The sequence below is a fragment of the Paramormyrops kingsleyae genome, chromosome 13 (genome assembly GCF_048594095.1).
Source record: "Paramormyrops kingsleyae isolate MSU_618 chromosome 13, PKINGS_0.4, whole genome shotgun sequence".
NCBI classification, from domain to species: Eukaryota; Metazoa; Chordata; class Actinopteri; order Osteoglossiformes; family Mormyridae; genus Paramormyrops; species Paramormyrops kingsleyae.
Genome location: NC_132809.1, coordinates 12,971,178 through 12,991,870, shown reverse-complemented (window position 1 = coordinate 12,991,870; position 20,693 = coordinate 12,971,178). Strand labels below are relative to the sequence as shown.

The 20,693-nt window shown below is 43.7% G+C and overlaps 1 protein-coding gene across 1 annotated transcript; it reads left to right on the top strand.

The window, feature by feature from the left end:
- The first annotated feature begins 9,720 nt into the window (after positions 1–9,720).
- On the top strand, positions 9,721–19,920 carry ehf (ets homologous factor). The gene is made up of 9 exons (XM_023842068.2): positions 9,721–9,915; positions 14,772–14,933; positions 15,133–15,399; positions 16,280–16,333; positions 16,905–16,967; positions 17,079–17,147; positions 17,269–17,319; positions 18,116–18,311; positions 18,723–19,920. Exons 2-9 carry the CDS (start codon positions 14,837–14,839, stop codon positions 18,820–18,822), a joined length of 897 nt encoding a protein of 298 aa, XP_023697836.1. The 5' UTR covers positions 9,721–9,915; positions 14,772–14,836; the 3' UTR covers positions 18,823–19,920.
- Positions 19,921–20,693: the final 773 nt, after the last annotated feature.

Below are 20,693 nucleotides of genomic sequence, written 5' to 3'. Positions count from 1 at the left end.
TGTCCCCGTTTTGCAGCTAAAACAGCTGCCACTCTTCTGGGAAGACTTTCCACAAGATTTTGGAGCGTGTTTGTGAGAATTTCTGATCATTCATCCAGAAAAGCATTTGTGAGGTCAGGCACTGATGTTGGACGTGAAGGGACTGGAACTAAGAGAAGGGAGATGGTTCAAACCCAACTTCAGCACGTCTGTGGGTCCTTCAGCAAGCCCCACAACCCCCAGCTTCCTGGGCACCACAGCAGGTGGCTGATTTTAAATCTAAATATCTTTGTTCCATTCTTGATATTCATTGACCAAAACAAATTAAGCTGAACGCACACATTCCCTTAAATCTGATTTGGATCATGATGTTCTTTTAATGAACAGCTCAGTCAATGCAAATTAATTAAGATTTCAATCGGAACCAAAGCCAGCAAGCACACAGTAAGATGCCAGGCCTAAACTGAGAAGCGAAACATTACCCAGACGTATCTGGAGGGTCATAATGCATTTACACACCAAATAATCGCCATATTGTAATTCATCAGCTTGAAATTTCATCCAGTGATTCCCATTCTGCTTACATTCGAAGAAAAGATCCTGGAAAGTATAGTCATAGGAAGCTAATGATCATGTTTAATTCATAACGTCAACCGGTCTATGAAGCAAAACATATTTTCAGTTTTGAACATAAAGCAATAAAGAAAAACATTAACAAATTTATGTTCCGCAATTTAAATCAAGCTAAACTGTGGTTTCCCAATGTACGGGGGCCCAGAAGTATCATAAAAACAGGTGTTGATGTCTGAAAAAGCCATAACCTTTCTAACCCTAACCTTAGCTTCAGCTGGGTAACCTTAATTTGGGGACTTAGGAGGACACAGTAGGCTGATGGAAAGTATGAAATATGCTATTAAGTGTAGCTAGGAAGACACCCACAAACCAGTGCATTCTAGGGCATTCAAACACATCAGTATTCCGTTTCTCTGTTATGGTGCTCAAGATAGTTCAGGCATTTAGACAAGGATGGTCGCTCGTACTTACACCTCTGGGCGGTATTAAAACAACAAGAACAGCCAAGACTGAAACTCATTAAATTCCACATCAGCAGAGCCAAGTCAATGTGGAAATGACTTGCATCTAATACAAATGAATTCCTACTAACTTTGGGAACCCAGTGTCCCAAAAAACCACAATGCTGAAGATGGCATGACTGTGCGGGTATTAAAAAGCCTCTGGTAACGAAGCCGAATCAATGATTTAGCGACTCTTGGGAGCTCTAGATGCTAAACACACACACTATATGAACAAAAGTATTGGGGCACATGGCCATCACACCTACCGGAATGTTTATGACAACCCACTTTAAATCCATAGGCATCAATGACATGTTATTCTAAATCCATAGGCATCAGTGTGGAGCTGGTCCCCCCTTTTGCAGCTAAAACAGCTTCCACTCTTCTGGGAAGGCTTTACGCAAGACTTTGGAGGGTGTCTGTGGGAATTTCAGTTCATTCACACAGAAAAGCATTTGTGAGGTCAAGTACTGATGTTGGACTTGAAGGCGTGGCTCACAATCTCCACTCTAGTTCATCCCAAAGGTGTTCAGTGAGGTTGAGGTCAGGGCTCTGTGTTGGCCAGTCAAGTTCTTCCACACCAAACTCACTCAACCATGTCTTTATAGACCTTGCTTTGTGCACTGGGGCACCATCATGCTAGGACAGAAAAAGGCCTTCCCAAACTGTTCCCACAAAAGTTGGAAGCATAGAATTGTCCAAAATGTCTTGGCATTTCACTGAAACTATGGGGCCTAGCCCAGTTCCTGAGAAACAACCCCATACCATTATCGCTCCTCCACCAAATATTACAGTTGGCACAATGCAGTCAGGATGGGAAGAAATTTCTTATCGTAAAGATGGCATCCTATGACAGCACCACACTTCAATTCACTTAGATCTTCAGAATGACCCATTCTTTCACAAATGTTTGTAAACATGGCCAGGTGCTTGTTTTATACACTTATGGCAATGGGTCTGACTGAAACACCTGAATTCAATAATTAAGAGGTGCATCCCATTACTTCTGTCCACGTAGTGTATGACAGCACTCTCTGACTCATCACCCAGCAGTTTTCCTGTGACACATTTCACATCTCCTCCTCTCAAGTTTCCTCCCTCTCCTGCTGTCATGAGATCCTCGCATTGACGTGACCCTAAAATCAGCATGTGCCTTTAAGACGATTTTAAATACCACGGATCCCCAGGATCCAAACTGCAGTATTGTGTTTCTCAGATACCTTTCTTGTGGTAATGGGGGAATGACACAGCAGATGTTCCATTACTGTGCTGTGAAAAAGTGGCGAGATTGAGACAGCACCGCTTTCTCTTTTGAGGGGGACGCGGCGACGCCGGCTCCCTTTAGGACGGCGGGTTCTCGCTGTGATTCCTCATTCACGGCAGATTTCATAATTTACACCTGACTCCTGCTGCTGCCAAGGCGCTAAATCAAAACATTACAGTATGTAAATGTAAAAAGTTTACGCACAGTAACCGTCAGCGGGATTTATGCACCAGGCTGATGAGAAAGGTGATGATATGAGAAAAGCTGATGGTCATACAACTATGAAAAGTAAGATAGTGGTGTAGTGGTGGCTTTTCCTTTGACTAATACGCATTTAGGGAGGTAGGGGGGTAAATTCATTATTGCAGTGGTGGGTGTACGTCAAATACCTAAGCATACCCATCCATCCCTACCCCAGCTAGCAGGGAACGCTCCCAGAATGCTGTGTGAAGGTCTTCTCAAAGTTGACAGGGAACGTTCTTATTGTAAAGTTAATGGAACGTTGTTTCCATGTTTTACATTTTAACAAAGGTTCTGTCAACATCAGCACGATAACATCATTACCTGAACATCCTTTCAACGCAATTAATGTTGAAAATTGTTTTTAAATAAAACATTACTTCCTAAAAGTGCTATGCAGCAAATGTGCCATACAGCCTCGAACCCACGATCTTTGGGGTGTAAAGCCCCAGTATCACTCGCTGCTCTACCATGCCTTTCATTTGGTGAAATGTTATTAGTCTTAGATGTAGCCGTAGGTTTGAGTAGCAGTATAATATTCAGGGACACTTTAAATGTTTCAACAGCTTAATCACGACGGCTGGTAATACATTCTAGAATGAAAAAATCGCTGGTGAGGACACCTCTGCACAGATGTCTGTCCTACATGATACAGAACTGTCAAAGGACCCTCACACACAGGTTGTAACATGTGTCAAAGGACCCTCACACACAGGTTGTAACATGTGTCAAGTCAAAGGACCCTCACACACAGGTTGTAACATGTGTCAAAGGACCCTCACACACACACACACACACACACACAGGTTATAACATGTGTAACCAAACAAAATAACTTGTTTAACAATGGTTAAACTTTTGGCATGTTTACTTTTTTGATTGCATTCACAAATCTGGTGCTCGCATCTGGTCCCCAGAAAGTAATATAAACCTAATCCACACACACACACGACTACCATCCCCTCGCACGCAGATACAGTCCCCACCCCCCCAAGCATTTGGAGGGGCATACCTGCTCTGTCTCTTTAGAAACCCCCTGCTCTTCTTTGGTCGGGCCGATATCTTATTTGCGGTCTATGGAGATTTGACCACCCGGTGCGTACTGAATGACAGACTCCCGGTACATCAGCCCTCCTTAGCCAGTCTACTTATTTTCTTCCTTTGCCGATTGTTTTCTGCTATAACACGCACCACGTATCCTTATACGTCCCGTGCTGTTAGCGCTGGTTTTCCTTTCGCATTTATGAGCGCTACAGTACAGAAAACAAAAAAGCAAGCTAATAAATGAAGAATTCATGAGGAAACTACAATGTGTAAAATTATGCAGAATGTTTCTTATACAGAATGTTTCACGCCTGGGTTTTTGTTGTCCTGTTGTGTCAGGCTTTTATCTCTGACTGAGACACACTTGTACCTAACTCGGTTCTGTCTCACTGGTTCTGAAAAATAATGGATTCCCATCTTGAACTCTCAGCAGGGCCAGAGAAGAGCATAATCTTTGGAGAACTTGTAGGCGCATCCGCCGTTCAGACGCGCTGGCTGGGCGTCGGGCTCGGCAATGAGGAGCGCGCGGCGTGCAGGTGTGAATCGCGCAGGTTTAAGTGGCGCAGCTCCCGCGGGGTCAAGCGCCGGCGGCCGCTCGGTCCCACGCAGACACTGATAATCGCAATCGCTTTGCTCACTGCGGTCATGTCGTGAAGTAAAAACTGTGAATTTTCGATGGCATGCTCTGCTGAGTGCTAGGAAAGCACAGGTGGGGGCGTGGGGGGGGGCAATCTGCTGCAGACATGCCTATTCCTCCAACTAAACAACACTCCTCGCCGCCCACGTGAAGGGGGCGGAGCCCACACCTATTTAACACACAAACTGCTCATATAAGAATCTTTAAATTCAGCACTAGATGGCAGTGTGTTTATGTAATTACAAACCTCGCGTTACAGACACACCCACTGACAGACACATACATACACACCTGCATGATCCTTCCCCTACCTGAACATAGTGAAGAGCCCCCCTCCCCCCATTAAAAACTCCATTAACTCTATAAATCCAATATCAATTCACAAATAGGACGTAAGAATAAGACGCTTTAAAATACAAACGTTTGGGAACTAAGTATACAGCACATTTACAAGCCAAATGCATTTTTTTGGAGTATTTATTTCTCTAAAAGGATTCTTGTTCAGCCTAAGGTCGCCAGACTTTCCCTGTGTTTCACGGGACAACAGTGACACCTAGGGGCACAACGATTTACAACATCGTTCAAGCCATAATGCGAGAAATGCACGAGCTGCCAAAGCACAGCTTCCAGCCAGATACCCAAACGTCCGTGACGGTCCTGTTATTGCTGGGAAACCCTACCATTCGCCACCCCAACAGCTGCACCGTGTTTTTCTGAAATATACTATTTCATCGTCTTGGTATTGACCACTTAAAGATCCTCAATTCGGCGCATTTTTAAAAAGTCATTACTATAATTATCAGCCCATTGTTCGCTCTGCAAAAGACAAAACATTGTAATTATGCAGAGCAAGTGTAATTTAGTATAATAACTGGCTAGTAAAATGGCGCCTTTTCCAGCGAATCATGTGCTAATCAAAATTTGGAATATTAAGGACAGCACTAATAGGCATGATAAGCTGGTAATGAATTGATGGCATGAATGAGGAATTTCAAGGCTGAGATTGGCATAGACTGGAAAATGCACTCCTACTCATTAAGGGCCCTGTACTCACTACTGTCCTGTGCTTGTCATTGACATGAGATTGACGGCCATCTTGCCCCATGTCAAAATGTCAGCTGCAATTACCTACAATTACCAAGCAATACACTAATCCTGAGCTGGGGGAAGGTTGCTCAGCATTAAAGTACTTGAATTAGAGAAGAAAATCTGTTTGTGGGTGCATGTAGGAGGTTTTAAGTTATGCATTATAACTATACCAATAAAAATCATTTTAAGTACTAAAATAACCTGACTATATAAGGTAAAACCATTGTTAAAATGCCTTAATTCCCACAGAAAGGGACCACATGTCTTGGTTGGGAAATGAATGGAAAATATCTAAAATGTCTATAATGAGTTTTTCTGTGTTTCTCTTAATAATTTCTTTTTTACAATTTGTCTGCATTAATGGAGCCTCAAAAAACTCAAATATAATATTCCAATAATCTCCACTAACGCAATAAAAAGGAGCCAAAGACAAGCACAGGGTATTATACTGTTGTTTTTTTTCTCTAGCTATGTGCTACTGTAGCGTAGTTTTATAGACCAAATTAATCTTGAAGGAGTAAAAACAGACGGTGCGTTCACGGTGGGATTCTGCAATCTCCCGGAGACAAACTGGGACAAGTTTACCCTTTAAAAAGAGCACTGTGCTGCAAACCAAAACAGGCAATTGGGTTTGGGGGTTTGGGGGGGGGGGGGGGGGGGGGGGGGTGCTGACATGACACCCAGGATACATTGCAAGTTTGAAACAACACAGGGATTGTTTTTTTTGGACTGTTATACTACACATTTTCAGCTGAACTACTGTCAGAGAGAATTGCTGTAGTTTCCTTGACTGCAGATTACATCGCTGCGCACTTTGAAAAAGATTACAGAAATATGACTGTAATAGATGAATAAAATGCTTGCATTGCACTGAAAAAACTGTCAGGAGCTTATCAAACAATCACCATTCGCACATATGTAGAATGCAGTGCCAGCTAATCCCAAATAGAACCGATGGGTAACACAGTAGTTTATGCTACAACTAGGTACCTGCCATTGTGATTACAACCACAGGGCAAATATGATCCTATCTATTATGATGGCCATATTTCATATTGCCAGCAATCAGAAGCTCGCTGGTTCGAATCCTGTGAATGCCAGGAGTGATTCTACTCCATTGGGCCCTTGAGCAAGGCCCTTAACCTGCATTTGCTTCATCCTGGGTATGATCTACATCCAGCCCTATAAGGAGGTTCTCCAACTTACAGGGAATAACTTGGGGGTTGGTGGTAGGATTGGCACTCCAGCCACTGCAAAACTCATACTGGTCCATTCGGACTGGTGTGGTGCTGAGGCATCATCCACTGCACAGCTGCATTCAGGTTCTAATCCCTGAGATGGCTTGTCATGTGGTGCATGTGGCAAGGTGCTGTAATCAGCGAGCACCCCCTAACCTCTCTATTATGATGGAATAGGGTTTGCTGTTTGCTGTAACAGTTAACACTCTGAAATTTTGTTAATGCACAAGAAAGGACCTGATAAATTTTGGAGACTGAGACTAACCCAAACCCTAACCAGGCATGCAGATCATTTCAGGGCCCTACGAAGGATAGCCGCCCTACAGATCATCCATCCAACAAGCTCATTGTTTAACACTGGAGTCGCTTTGATCCTGAATCTTGCCAATCATCAGCTTACTTCACGGTTCATTGGAATTTTGTGACAGACCAGCATCAGGCCTGTGAGCCATTCATACTATCTGGTTTTTTGTTTGCCACGAACGTAAAACTAACATTGTGTAAAATGCCCCACAAAAATGTCGTTCTCCATTGCAACTCGAAACCAAGGTCTTAAAAATGAACTTTTAATACTGTTTACTATTTTAAAATAATTTCATTACAATACATATGAATTAATATTCATCTTGTATTTAACATAGAATACTTCAGCTAGTAGACTTAATAGCCTGACAGTGACAATGGCTAAAACATCAAAAGAATATTATTTGAGATTAAGATTATTTTTTTCACATTTCATCCTGTCCCTGTGGGATTTATAGATACAGATTTGCTTACTGATTATACCTACACTATATAATGAAAATGCGATATTGCCATTTATATGATCTTCTTATTGGTTTAAGACCACTTGGGATCACACCTGACTTCTTATATATAAGAGGTTTTAAAGCTTTCAAGGAGTTCGACTATAACAGGGGGCCTTTAGACAAAGCAGACTAGTAAAAAAAAGGTAACCTTGACACAAATGGGTATGCTATCACAACAGAGCCTGCGTTACACCCAAAGGTCATCATTTTAAATGACACTTGAATTGTGTTTTACATTTCCAATTGGATTTCCATTGATCCTGCCAAAATCCTAGTGAATCACACCGCAAGTGTGAATGGCAAAAGTCGGTAAACGACATTCCCTTACTGGCTGAAATGTAATAATGCCGGATGTGTGTGGAATGCATGGCAGTCATTCAATTAATCAAGTTCTATACATCATATTCAATTTCCATAACAACAAAATGTACCTTTAGCAACTGCTGGCCTGAAAACTATACATTTTGTGCCTCACAGTGGTGAGGAAGCGCTATGATATAAACATGTTAAAAGTCGTTAAAATTCTGCTGTGCAGAATGGGCTCCCATTTGTTTTGTTAACGCGCACTCCTCATATAAGATGATCTTTAATTTCCTTTAGTGCCTAATAAAGGAAATAAGCTTTTTGTATAGTGGATATTATCTTGGCAGCACAGGAGTATGCAAGGAGAACAAGGTGAAAGAGGATGAGTCAGTGTGGAGCACTGTAGCCTGCAGGACTCGGGGTTCTGACTCTCCGTGGGCTTTACGCTTCATCAGCATGTCAGTTGGATTTCCTCATGATACTCTGGTTTCCTCCTGTTGTCCAGCAGTTGGTGACTTTAGACAGGCATCCCAGCCAGTGTCCCCCACTCTCTGCTTCCTGGAATATTCACCACGCTCATCGCAACCCTGTCCTTGATAAACAGCGGGAAGATAGATGAGGAATAAGAGTCAAGTGCATTAAAACAGACTTTCATAGCATGAGGAAAAGCTATCTAAAATTGGTTTTAAGGGATACACTAGAAATGCTTTAGGTCCAGTGCATTCTTGTCCTTGGTCATGCATTCCAGGTCTGGGTTTAGGGAACATCACATTTGTCAAGGCAAATGTATGATTTTAATGCAAGGCACATTTTCACCTATGGCTTGTGCATTTATTATAATGGTGAGGAGCTGGAGCACCCATTCAGATAACAAGAAAAACAAGAATGGCTGCCAGTCTCCAAAAGAATGCAGGAAGTGCCAAGATTAAATTACTCATGGTTGCCCTAGAGATTGTCGTGCATTTGATTAAAGATTGATTAGACTCCACCGAAGCTCAAAATTCCCTTGAAGCTAAATAAGACACAGAGAAAAGAAGTGGAATGCGTGGGCTCCCTTACACAGGCAGTGCGATGTGATCAGAAACTGCCTTTGGAAGCAGCCAGTCGTGCCAGTGGTCGTTCATCGTTATGGTAGTGGGAATGACATAGAAACTTATGAAGCGGCCACACATACCTGCGCTCGATACATAAACACTCCCTTCACTTACGAGGTCATTGTGAAACTGAAACTTGGCTCAACATAATCAAGTCTATTGTGTCCAATTGTGTCTATGTGTGTAAGTCCCCCTCCCCCGACAAATGCCTCCCCAAATACCCACAAACACAGCATCAACATCTGGGGACTGACTCTAACTGTTATGCCAGGAACAATTCCTAAACCCACTTAAAAAAAAGCCAAAATTTTACCACTTTTAGTGTCTTGAAAAAGTAGCCAGCAAATTTTTTTTATTGCTCGTTATCTGGGGACACCCCTGCAAAACTGAAACAAAGGAAGACTCCCATGCTCCACCGCGGTAATACTACAGAGTGCCGGGATATCATGGTAAATGTGAACACCTCATGTGTGAAAAATGAACATGAAGCTGGTTTTCCGGAACACTGGAAAGACAGTGTCGAAGCCGGGAAAACTGGATCAGGGCAACGTGACGGGAGCCACCTTGTCAGACTAAACGATCAGAGACCAGAGTATTGTCTGCAAATCTTCCATTAAACACAAATATTTGCACCTGCTGGCTTTGATAACATTATATTACAGCAATGCGAGGGGCTAAGGCAGCATTTAGGTCTGACACTCACTCTGTTATTCGTTATGGCCTGGGGACTAACTTACATGCACCCAAAAGAGTTAGGAATGTTTATTACTGCAGCTCTATGTGTGTGTGACAAGCTGCAGGTAACATCTGTATCAGGTAAGTATTTTTTGCACTTTCATCCTTATGCAAATATCAAGCAGCCAATAGGAGAATAGTAGAGCGCAGAAGGAAACGGGAATGGAAAATCCTCATTGGTGGACTTGTACCATCTCGCCTGCCAGCCGACACCTTCTTTTAGAGTTGTTGAGGCGCGAGCGGGTTTACTGAGCTGAACTTCAGCAACGCTGCCTAGACAACCCCCCAGCTGGAGGAGCAGCAGCAGCAGGGGGAGCAGCTTGACCCATAGTCACCTGTACGTCTCCAGGCTGTGCCCCCCCCTTCCCATCCACGTCTCAGCAGATCGGACTCAAGCCGAAGCTCTGGTAAGCAGCCACGAATGACGCCTCTCTGCTCTACACCTGTCACGCGACCCCCACCCCCTAATCTTAACCCCTTACCCTGGGGGTGCAGCTGTGGGGGGGGGGGGGACCCTCCTGTGCATCTTACCGTAGGAATGCTCAGGATTAGACGAGTTGAGGGTGCGAGGGTTACGAACTGGAACGTAGACATGACAACTGCTGAAGGTTAGGGGAAGGGGGGAGTGTGTCTGATTTTTATTTAATTTTTTTGTGCGCCGCTTCTTCCCAGAAAACTCGTCTTTGGATCGAAAGTGACTTCTCTTTCTCAGATTCAGATGAGGGAACAAGTGCAGCGATGCATCTTTTTGACACAGAAAGATCATTTTCATTACTATTAATTATGGCAGCCCTGCTCGATATGATATCATAGTGGCGTTCTGCCGGACGTGTCCCCACAACAATCCTCAAAACAGATCAACTGATTTTAAATCATGTCTTACAACGCTCGCATTTCTGAAAATGAGAGCATTCAAACAGAAGCTTTGTATAACTGTGCTTGTGAAGCCTGTATTAGTGCAGATTTCCTTGTACGTAAAGTAACATGTCGATATAACATACGATGAACTTTTTCTGTTGCATCTGCATCAGTCTTATTTTCTATTGGTTACTTTGAGGATTACTTTTTATTTTACCTTCTTGTGATGGGCAGCTCACGCACCTGCTCTCTGTCACCGACCAGCATGACATTCAGCTCACCATGCATCCACTACAACAATGGCTCTGATTACAGAACTGAAAGTATAGCTGCCACTTCTTCTGTTGGTCCTCATCGCAGACCGGCTTAGTTGGTTTGTACTCAGACTCATTTTCCCCCACGATGGGTTTGCCAAGGCGTGGGTGAAACCCTCGTTCCTTCATGTCCCCTGGCCAGCATACAGCGGAGGTGAAAACAGTAGGTAAATAAAGACTGACAAGCACTGATTAGTAACTCAGAATTAGTGGGAATGTCTGGCTGTCGCCGTGGGAGAGCCCGGCTGGGATATGTGACAGTTACAACATGGCGTCTTCTCTGTCACTCGCTTACACAGCTGAACTGGTGCAAAGGATATGGGTTCTGATGAAGCAATGAGGAAGGCATGAGTAGGCCCTGCACTTTTATGGCTCTTGTGAAACAACGTAAAGGTGGTTTATGAGGGCCATTTGCTGGCCACACCATGAGTACACATTCTGTCTCACTGCTGTTGAGGTAGTAAACAACCTTGCTGCTTTGCATATTGCTTATGAAATGTGTGCGTCATGTGACCATTTGCCTGCCACCCCTGGTCATGGTTATGTTATTCATGTTTTCATATCAATGCACCATGGGCTTCACATGTGTGTATGATTGCATGCAAACAGGTGGTAGTTGGTAGTCGGTGTTGGAAGCTGTCTGTCATTGCAGTGTCGCCTGTTGCGCAGTGTATGGGCCGTTTGTGTTCTCTCTACATGACAGTACAGGTTACATGTGTTCCCTGTGTAATAGTGAAAGCCATATGTGTTCTCTGTATCTAGCTGTACGTCTCACGTGTTGTTTGTATGTAACACTACAGGTTATACGCATAGTACAGTTCAGACATGTTCTCAGTATCTCAGAGGAAAAGCCAGTGTTCTTTATAGCTCATTGTATAGGTCAGGGCTATGCAACTCATGGTCCTCAAGATCCGAGCCCTGCTGATTTTCCAGCCTTCATTTTCATGTGAGCCAGGTGTGAAGCTTCTGTGGCCAATCAGAATCAGTAATTATTAAACAAACTACCTGAGAGAACTGAAAACAATGACTGGATTTGGAATCAAGATCCAGAATTGAATAGCTCTTGTATTGGTCACATGTGTTCTCTGTATGGCTTCTGTGGCCTCTCTGTATCTCACAGTGCAGGTCACTCGTGTTCCCCGTACCTCACAGTGCAGGACATTCGTGTTCTCCGTACCTCACAGTAAAGGTAATTTGTGTTCTCCGTACCTCACAGTGTAGGTCACTCATGTTCTCCATACCTCACAGTGTAGGTCACTCGTGTTCTCCGTACCTCACACTGTAGGTCACTCGTGTTCGCCGTACCTCACAGTGTAGGTCACTCATGTTCTCCATACCTCACAGTGTAGGTCACTCGTGTTCTCCGTACCTCACACTGTAGGTCACTCGTGTTCTCCGTACCTCACAGTAAAGGTCACATGTGTTCTCCGTACATCGCAGTGCAGGTCACTCGTGTTCTCCGTACCTCACAGTAAAGGTCATAATGATCTTTATAGTTCATTGTATAGGTCATATGTGTTTTCTGCATGTAACAGTACAGGTCACTTGTGTTCTCTGTACCTCACAATACATGTCAAATATATTCTCTATATCTCACACTACTGGTCAAACATGGTCTCTCTACCTCACAATACATGTGAAATGTATTCATAATATCTCGTGCTACTGGTCAAACATGTTCTCTCTACCTCACAATACATGTGAAATAAATTATTTATATCTCGCAATACTGGTCAAACATGTTCTCCGCACCTCACAGTACAGGTCACACATGTTCTCTGTACCACAAAACACAGGACATGTGTGTTCTCTGTATCTCACAGTACAGGCTTTATGAGTACACTTTAACTCCTGCTTGCTTTACCTATCATTTATAACTCTGGAAGCATTAAATAACTAAATGTTACATTGTACGAATGACCCAGACTGACCATCACTGACCACCATGGTCATGAATGCGGTCATATTCATGGCCTTTACCAGTTCAAATGAAGAAAGATGGATGGACAGGACAACAGCTTTCAAACTCATTTCAGAAGAAGAGTTATTTTTTTGTTGACATTCTTCATTAGACAAGGAACTAAAACATGACACATCTGGCAGTTACCCAAATGTATTGCTTAATCTTGAGGCATACAGCTATGCAAACCTGGTCACGACCATTGACAAAATATACAAGTCATGTTTGGGTGAAAAATGATATATTTACAAAAAAAAAAAAAAAAAAAAAAAACTGAATCACTAGAGTCAAAGGAGCACAGAAGTCTATTGTGCCTCCCCACCTACAAAGAGTCTCAGTCATCAAAACACAGAGTATCATAACCACCGTTCTGCACACTTCCTTCTGCTGCAGATTTCAGATAATTTTTTGTGCATTTGCATATCACATGCAAATTATGTTGATGCGTAGGTAGCCTTTTATGAACAGGTCTTAACTAAACTTTTCACCAAGACCTCCCAAATTGTCCTAACCTTCTCTTTAAACTCCATTGAAAGAGACAAAAACAGACTGTTAGCAGTAGATGTGTAGATGTATATTTAAAAAGGAACAAGTAGGGAAATTAAGTGTTCAGCAGTTTTCTGGCTTAAAGCCAGTTGGCTGGAGCAAAAAGCTTCAGCAGATATTTTGAATATCTCTTTAAATTGCACACAGAGTTTTCTGTTTTCCCTCAAGCTTTTGGTGTTTCCCCTGCACACAGAAAACTTCCGTAAAATTGGAATAAACTCACATGAACTGCCTTGAGGTGATTACGCGGGGACACCACATATGAGGATGCGGAAATAATGGGATGCAACCTGGATCCACGCTAACGTGGGTGTTTGACAAGGTGTGACACTTAGCTTGGGGCGAAAACACGTTGGCTGTCCCTTGGAAATTCATAAAAAGCAAATATGATGAGTGTCAAGGAAAATAACGAAACACCAGTTCAGGTAACTGGTTATGGTTTCGTCATAGAGAATCTGACTGCCCATAGTAAATATCTGTACTGTAATGAAATCTGACTTGAATACATACGTTGGCCTGATTGCATCTGAAAAACATCAGCCTTAGGAACCCCCAGCAGGCTGACATGGCTAGGGGGCGCCCTAAGTGGGCCATTTCAGCTATTTTTTGGAGCCGAAAATAGAGGGAATTAAAAACGTTGGAACGTCAATAATGTGCCAATAAAACCACGAGATGCAAGCGGTAAAACTTACTGATCCCGGGGGGCTGATGGAAAAAAAATCACCGATCGGGAGAAGGGCACATCGATCACCCAGTTTTAAGGAGTTTAACTCCTTTGCTAAGGATAATCTTGAATTGTTGCCAACTCGATCACGCATCACGTGAGGAATCTTACGGCAAATCTGAATTATTCCATTTTAAACCTAAAATTAGCCACATAAAAAGCGTTGGGGTAGTTTGCAAACCCCATAGGCTATTTACAGGATAATAGACCTGTGACATACATGTAAATGTGTGTGCAGACTTGTGTCGAATTGACAACCTCACGCCAGCCAGCTGACCAAAGTTGGGAGCCCCAAGGGCGTAACTTTGGCTGGAACATTGGGGGGGTCGAGGTCTCCACCCATTACAGGGGAAACATGACCCCCCTAACCCCCCTGGATATTATGCCCATGGGCAGCCCTGCAGCGTGATGGTTAGTATCAGACACTGCAGATGTAACGTAAGTCTTGGATCTTTGCGCCGCTTCTTTCTTCTGTTAGGCTACTTGGTGCCAGTTCGCTTGGCAGTGAAACAACCGGTGGACTCGAATGTTAAAAGAAAGTTATTCTGAAAACTGCCACTAAAATGCAAATAACAGGCATGTTACTATAATATAAATTGCCTACCTTTTCCTACTGGTGAAATCTGCCCCATCCACCCCATTCACAAGTAATTAATGATCAACATCATATCTGACCTTCTATTCAACAAGAAGCATCAATGTCCAAAAAACATACGAAGAGTTTATCCTGTTTATCCGCCTGCAAATTTATGCGCGTGAGTAGGAGCCCACGGCCAATCGCAGATGCTGTTTTAATTTGTTTTACGCGCTGCCGGTTGAGAGACCTCCACCGATTGGATCCCGCTCTGGTTTCTGTTTTAGCCAGGATCGATTTGGCAGGAGGTCTCGTCCAGACTTCTGTCTGTGCCCGCCCCAACCCGCCGGCGATGGTGCGTCAGAACAGCTGCCTGATGAGCGTGCCCTCGGCCAGCGCAGAGAGCCAGCTGCCAGCCTCCTGGAGCCCCCATTACAGCTGCACCGACGGTACGGACCGGTACCCACCGTCACCATTCTTACTGTCATTGGATTTTCAACCTATGACCTTCTGGTGATGCCCAGTACCCTAGTAATGCCCAGTACCCTAGATCAGTATTACCAGTATAGGTTTCACGGTTAATAGGGCACTTGTGCTTGGGGAGCTAAGTGGACAGATTAGAATTGCTCTTGTCCCCCCCCCCACCAGCATCCACCATGGTTCCCGGCTACATGGGTCGCTTGTGGATGCAGGACACGCAGCCCCAGTTCTGGTCCAAGTTCCAGGTGTGGGAATGGCTCCAGCAGACACTGGACATGCACCAGATCGACGCCAGCAGCATCCCCTTCCAGAACTTTGACATGGATGGGAGGCAGCTGTGCAGCTTGAGCTTCCAGGATTTCACCCGGGCTGCTGGGACAGTGGGACCCCTGCTGTACCAGAGCCTCACGGACCTCAAGTGGGGCAGCACTGCAGGTCTGTCTGAGCGCAGCCCCATCGCCTCTGCTCAGGGCAGGTCTGCTTAATGAGACATTTAAACAGATTCCAGCAAGTTTATTCTGTTACAGAAATTAGGTTCCAGACTCTTTCATATGCTTTAGCTTATGTTAAATAAAACGTAGCATGACAAAAATATTCCTACAATCTCAGACAACAATATGATAAGATGACAGCAGGCTTGCAATCACTTCCATGTACATCAGCTCTGCAGGAATTGGACAGGTTCTCCTGCTTTTCCATTTTCCATTCCTTTTCCCCCTCAAGAATACCTGAGCGCAACTGAAAGTTAAGCCCTTCTTGTCGGCAGTTTATAAAAAAAACTTGACCAGCAGGGGGCATGAAACCAAGCATTACTGTGATATCACCACCTTAAACCATGTTATACAGACAGGAGTGAAAGAGGTGATGTTGAGCTGTCAGCTAGCGTGAAATGCTGCAAAAGCATGTGGCTTTAGCAATTACAATTTAGCAAATAGGTTTCATTGTAAAATACATCGCAAAGCCTACATTCAAGAGTGAAATAATTTAAGATTCAGAAATAAAACCTACCTGCCTAGTAATTTAGTTATTGACTCTAAATATACGATATTTAGTTCAGTTGAATAAAAGTGAATCTACCTTAGGTCAGTGTGCATACTTAGAGTAGTAGAATAGGAAGGTGCTTGGAATAGATTTTACAATAATGTAATCTAGATACCAGAGTAATCAGTGGAATAGCAATTAATCAATTATTAATTAATTGCTGTAAGGGGTATTAAGTAATTAAATTGACCTTTATTATTGGTGCAATAGTTTGCAATTTACATTCAGGCATCTGGGATTCTAATTAAATTTGTATTTTCTGAACTTTTCACAGGTCAGTATGGGACAGAGATGTTTACACCGCTGGACATTAAAACAGAAGTGGAAGGTAGGTATGCTTAAAGCCTCACTCACACCGCTGTGTCGTCCATACCCACTTATTCAATTCAGCTCAGTGTATTTTTATATAGCGCCTTTCACAACAGTCGCCCCAAGGCACATTACATTGGTCTTTTGTGATACAATAAAATACAAATACAGGGAAACGGAAAGGCAAAGAAATAAAAGAAAGCCAGATGACAATAGAGGAGAGGAATCAAAAACTCCTAAGTAGGAAGCAAATAAACCTCTGGGGCTGCAAGGTCAGCGGGCTGCCCAACCCCCCCCCCCCGGGCATGCTAACATTAAAGGAAAAAGGAAAGATTTACCTCCTGCGTGGGCACGGTGAGCCAGTCACAAGGAGCAGGGCCGTGGCAGGGCACATATTTGGGGTAATTTAGAGATGCCAGTTTCCCTGACTGCTGCAGCCCTGCCCACCACTCTCCTCACATTTGTGTTAAATGTCATTTAATCTTTGTTAGCATGATAAAAAAAAAATTCCCGAAAGTTATAGCAATCCAAAGCTCATTGTTATATCATATTTATTTTGTAAAATAAATTGTTTTTTATTATTCTTATAGAATTCTCCTGCTCCATGCTGCCATTCAAAGATGACAGCTATTTCTACAACAGTTTGCCTACAGGTACCAGGAAGTGTGATCCCAAAAAAAATGGCCGGAGAGTGGGGTGCAAATACTTAACCAGTCCGGGTGATTTTCATTCTAATTCTGGATCTTTATTTGTCTTTTTTTCAGATCTCCTCGACGGCAAGCCTTCATTTCCCACATCCGGTGCCAGTAGCTCCCCTAATCCGTCTGGTCCAGGTGAGAAGCTAATCGAAAGCACAGCCCTGCGCTGGCAGCCGTGCCCCGGCGACCTTCGGGACCTACCATCTTGTGAATAAACAGTGCGTTTCAACTCTTTCTTTTTCTACTGTATTTTTAGATTCAAAGAAGCAACACAGTCGGCCCCCCACTACACAAGTCAAAAGACACAGTGAGTCAGCATTTGCACTGAAATCCCTGCACTGGACACATACTGTACCAGTCAAAAGTTTGGATACATCCACCAACAGGAAGGTTTATTTGTACTATTCTCTACATTTTAGAATAATTCTAAAGATATCAAAGCTACAAAATAACATATATGGAATTATGCACTGACCAAAGCGATGTTAAACAAAAGCATTTATTTATTGATGGGGAGTGGAGCAGCTCTCTGGGTTGGGATTCAGAAGGTTGCAAGTTCAAATCCCTGGGTCGGCAGAGTGATCCCACCATTAGGCCATTGAGCAAGGCCCTTAACCCCAATTGCTCCAGGGACTGGCTGACCTTACTGTCTCATCTACAGCAGTTCCATGAGGTGGCCTCCTGGGATGCTCTTCCAGCTGTCCTGAAGGAGGTCCCACATATATATGCTGAGCTCTCATTGGCTGTTTTCCTTTACTCTCTGGTCAAACTCCTCCAAAACCATTTGTACTGTGTTTAGATCAGGTGGCCAGATCATGTGATGTGACACTATCACTCTCCTTTGTAGGCGGCGTGGCGTGTCCAAACTTTTACTGGTACTGTAAGTCTTCATGTAAATGTGGTCATGCTTAAAGCTGAAAAGTAATTTTACAGTTTTGGGTTTAGCTCTAATAATCGCTCATTAGTATGCCTTTATATCCTATAACTTCGGCCAGTTCATTGAGAAACATTCCTGCCATCTTCCGTTTCGCCTGAGAATGAACTGTGGCCGGGGAGAGTAACTGCTGAGTCGCTTGTCCCTCTCCCCGCCTCCTGTGGAGCAGACCCCCGTGGCACGCACCTTTGGGAGTTCATCCGCGACATCCTCCTGAACCCTGACCGCAACCCGGGACTGATTAAGTGGGAGGACCGGGCCGAGGGCGTCTTCCGCTTCCTCAAGTCAGAGGCGGTGGCCCAGCTGTGGGGGAAGAAGAAGAACAACAGCAGCATGACCTATGAGAAGCTGAGCCGCGCCATGAGGTACCGCCAGCTTACTGCAGGGCCAGCGCCGGCGATCCACACACACCAGAAGGGGGCGTGGCGGTTAAAGAAGTGCCCTAAACACTGAATGTTTACCTTCCATAGGAAGGGAAATCCAGCACAATCAACAAAGTTCTTAATAATGTAAAACAGCTTGAATTAATACACAATTATATAATACTACAAAGGATCATTAGTGACCATTCAATAATGATTTGTATACTTCTATACTTACTTGCTACTTTTGCGTGTTCTACAAATGCATGATGAATGCTTTATAAAGGTGCACTTAACATAAATTGTTACCATACTGACAGATCTGATCACAGACTAATTACCTGCACATATTTTCCTTCATTAGCCATTCATTAGCTATGTGGCTCTTGCCCCTCCCAACCTGTCCACCCTTAGATACTACTACAAGCGAGAAATACTGGAGCGAGTGGATGGCCGTAGGCTGGTCTACAAGTTTGGCAGAAACGCCAGGGGCTGGAAGGAGTCGGACAAGTGAGAGGAGAATCCCCACAGCTTTGCAGAACCACCCGGAGAAGACGAGCTATTTATCATGGGCCGGACAAAATTCCATGCTCTTTTTTTTAACTTCAGTTTTCGTATAAACCTTTGTTTTGCTTGTATCACTGTTTTTTTGTTTTTTGTTTTGAAAAGAAGGACTGCTCCTTTTACGTCTGCAAGGTATTTTTCTGTTTCCTCTTTTCCTGAGTGACTTTTTCCACAAGGAACGGAAGGCTCATATGGCAATCACGGAGAAGTTGGAAAGGGACACGTCGATTCTTCCAACTCAATGCCAGCTGACAATGTACATTTTTTAGCCTATCAATGTAGCACTTTTAAAAGGCCAAGACCATTCCTTCACAATCAGAAGTGTAATGCATTGTAATACAAAACACAAGACTACCCAGACTTAAAATTTAAAAAAGCCCCAAATCATGTGTATACATACATATCAAAGTTACATGTGCATTTAGCATATATTTCTTCCAGTAATAGCCTAAATAACCTAGATATTCTGGGTAAACGTGAACAGGAAATTATGGAATAAAGATGGCCACAGAAAAGATTAGAGATATCAGGGCCAAGGCATGAAATAAGGTTGCTTTAATGTGAAACAGCGTCTCCATGTTCACCTACGTGACTGTATCTTAAGGTGTAACGGCAGGACACAGAAATGTGTGACGTTCTTACCCGTGTCTGTTTACATTCAGTCCAAAATCTCAGACGAGTCCAGGCTGTTCCCCGGCCTCAGGTGACACCCTCTCGACAACCTCACAAGAACTCCAGTTACCCGTTAAAAAGTGTCAGAGTGTTCATCAGCGACGAAAGGACACCCCGAATAGAGAATTACCAAGAGAATTATTGTATATAAGTTAGTAACAAAGCCCAAAATGAAGCTAAGGAGAGGTTGCAGAAATAGGTCAAATGAGGACAACGTCCAGCGAGAAAACAACTGAGGATGACAGCGATGTCACCAGAGATACGTGACACCTTTATCTGTATGCTGTCATTTAAGATTATTTTTGAATTATGCAGAGAAGAATGACCTCTGTAACTGAAATACCCCTTTCGTGAAATAAAACATTTATATTTGAAACACTCCTGAAGCTGTTTTTTATAACATCAGAACCAAAGATAGTGGTGAAAGAAAAAAGGTTGTTGGTCTCAAGGCAGTTGGAATGAAGCTGGACTGCAGCACATACAAGGCACTGATTTATGTACTTTGTACATTCTGTCACTTAACTAACTTCCTGCTGTCACAGGAAGTTCTGAGAAGGGTTTAGCCTAGTAAACCTGAGCATGGTACTTCAATTTCAATTCAGTTTTATTGTAGAGCACATTTTCACAATATTACATTGTCCCTGCCCAAAGCCCCCAGTGAGTAAGCCAGAGGTGACAGTGGCAAGGAAAAACTCCTTAGAACGAAGAAACCTTGGGAGGAACCAGACTCAAAGGGGGAGCCCGTCCTCCGGGGGCCGGCAGAGGAAGCCCTAACCCTAACCAGACCCAAAGGATGAGCCCATCTTCCAGGGGGCAGCAGAGGAAGTCAAATGAATAAGATGGCAAAATGCTATTTTATATAGTCCTAATTTTAAGATTCGAGTCTAAATGTGGAGGGCAGGCAGGTGCTGGTGCTGCTTCTGATGGCAGGATGAACAGTGGTACAGAGGCAGGGCAGGCAGGAGAGACTTCAGAGGCAGAAGGGCGAGCGGGCCGGCAGTGGGGATGTCACAAGCAGCAGGGCAGGCAGGAGAGACGTCAGAGGCAGTGGGGATGTCACAAGCAGCATGGCAGGCAGGAGAGACGTCAGAGGCAGTGGGGATGTCACAAGCAGCAGGGCAGGCAGGAGAGACGTCAGAGGCAGAAGGG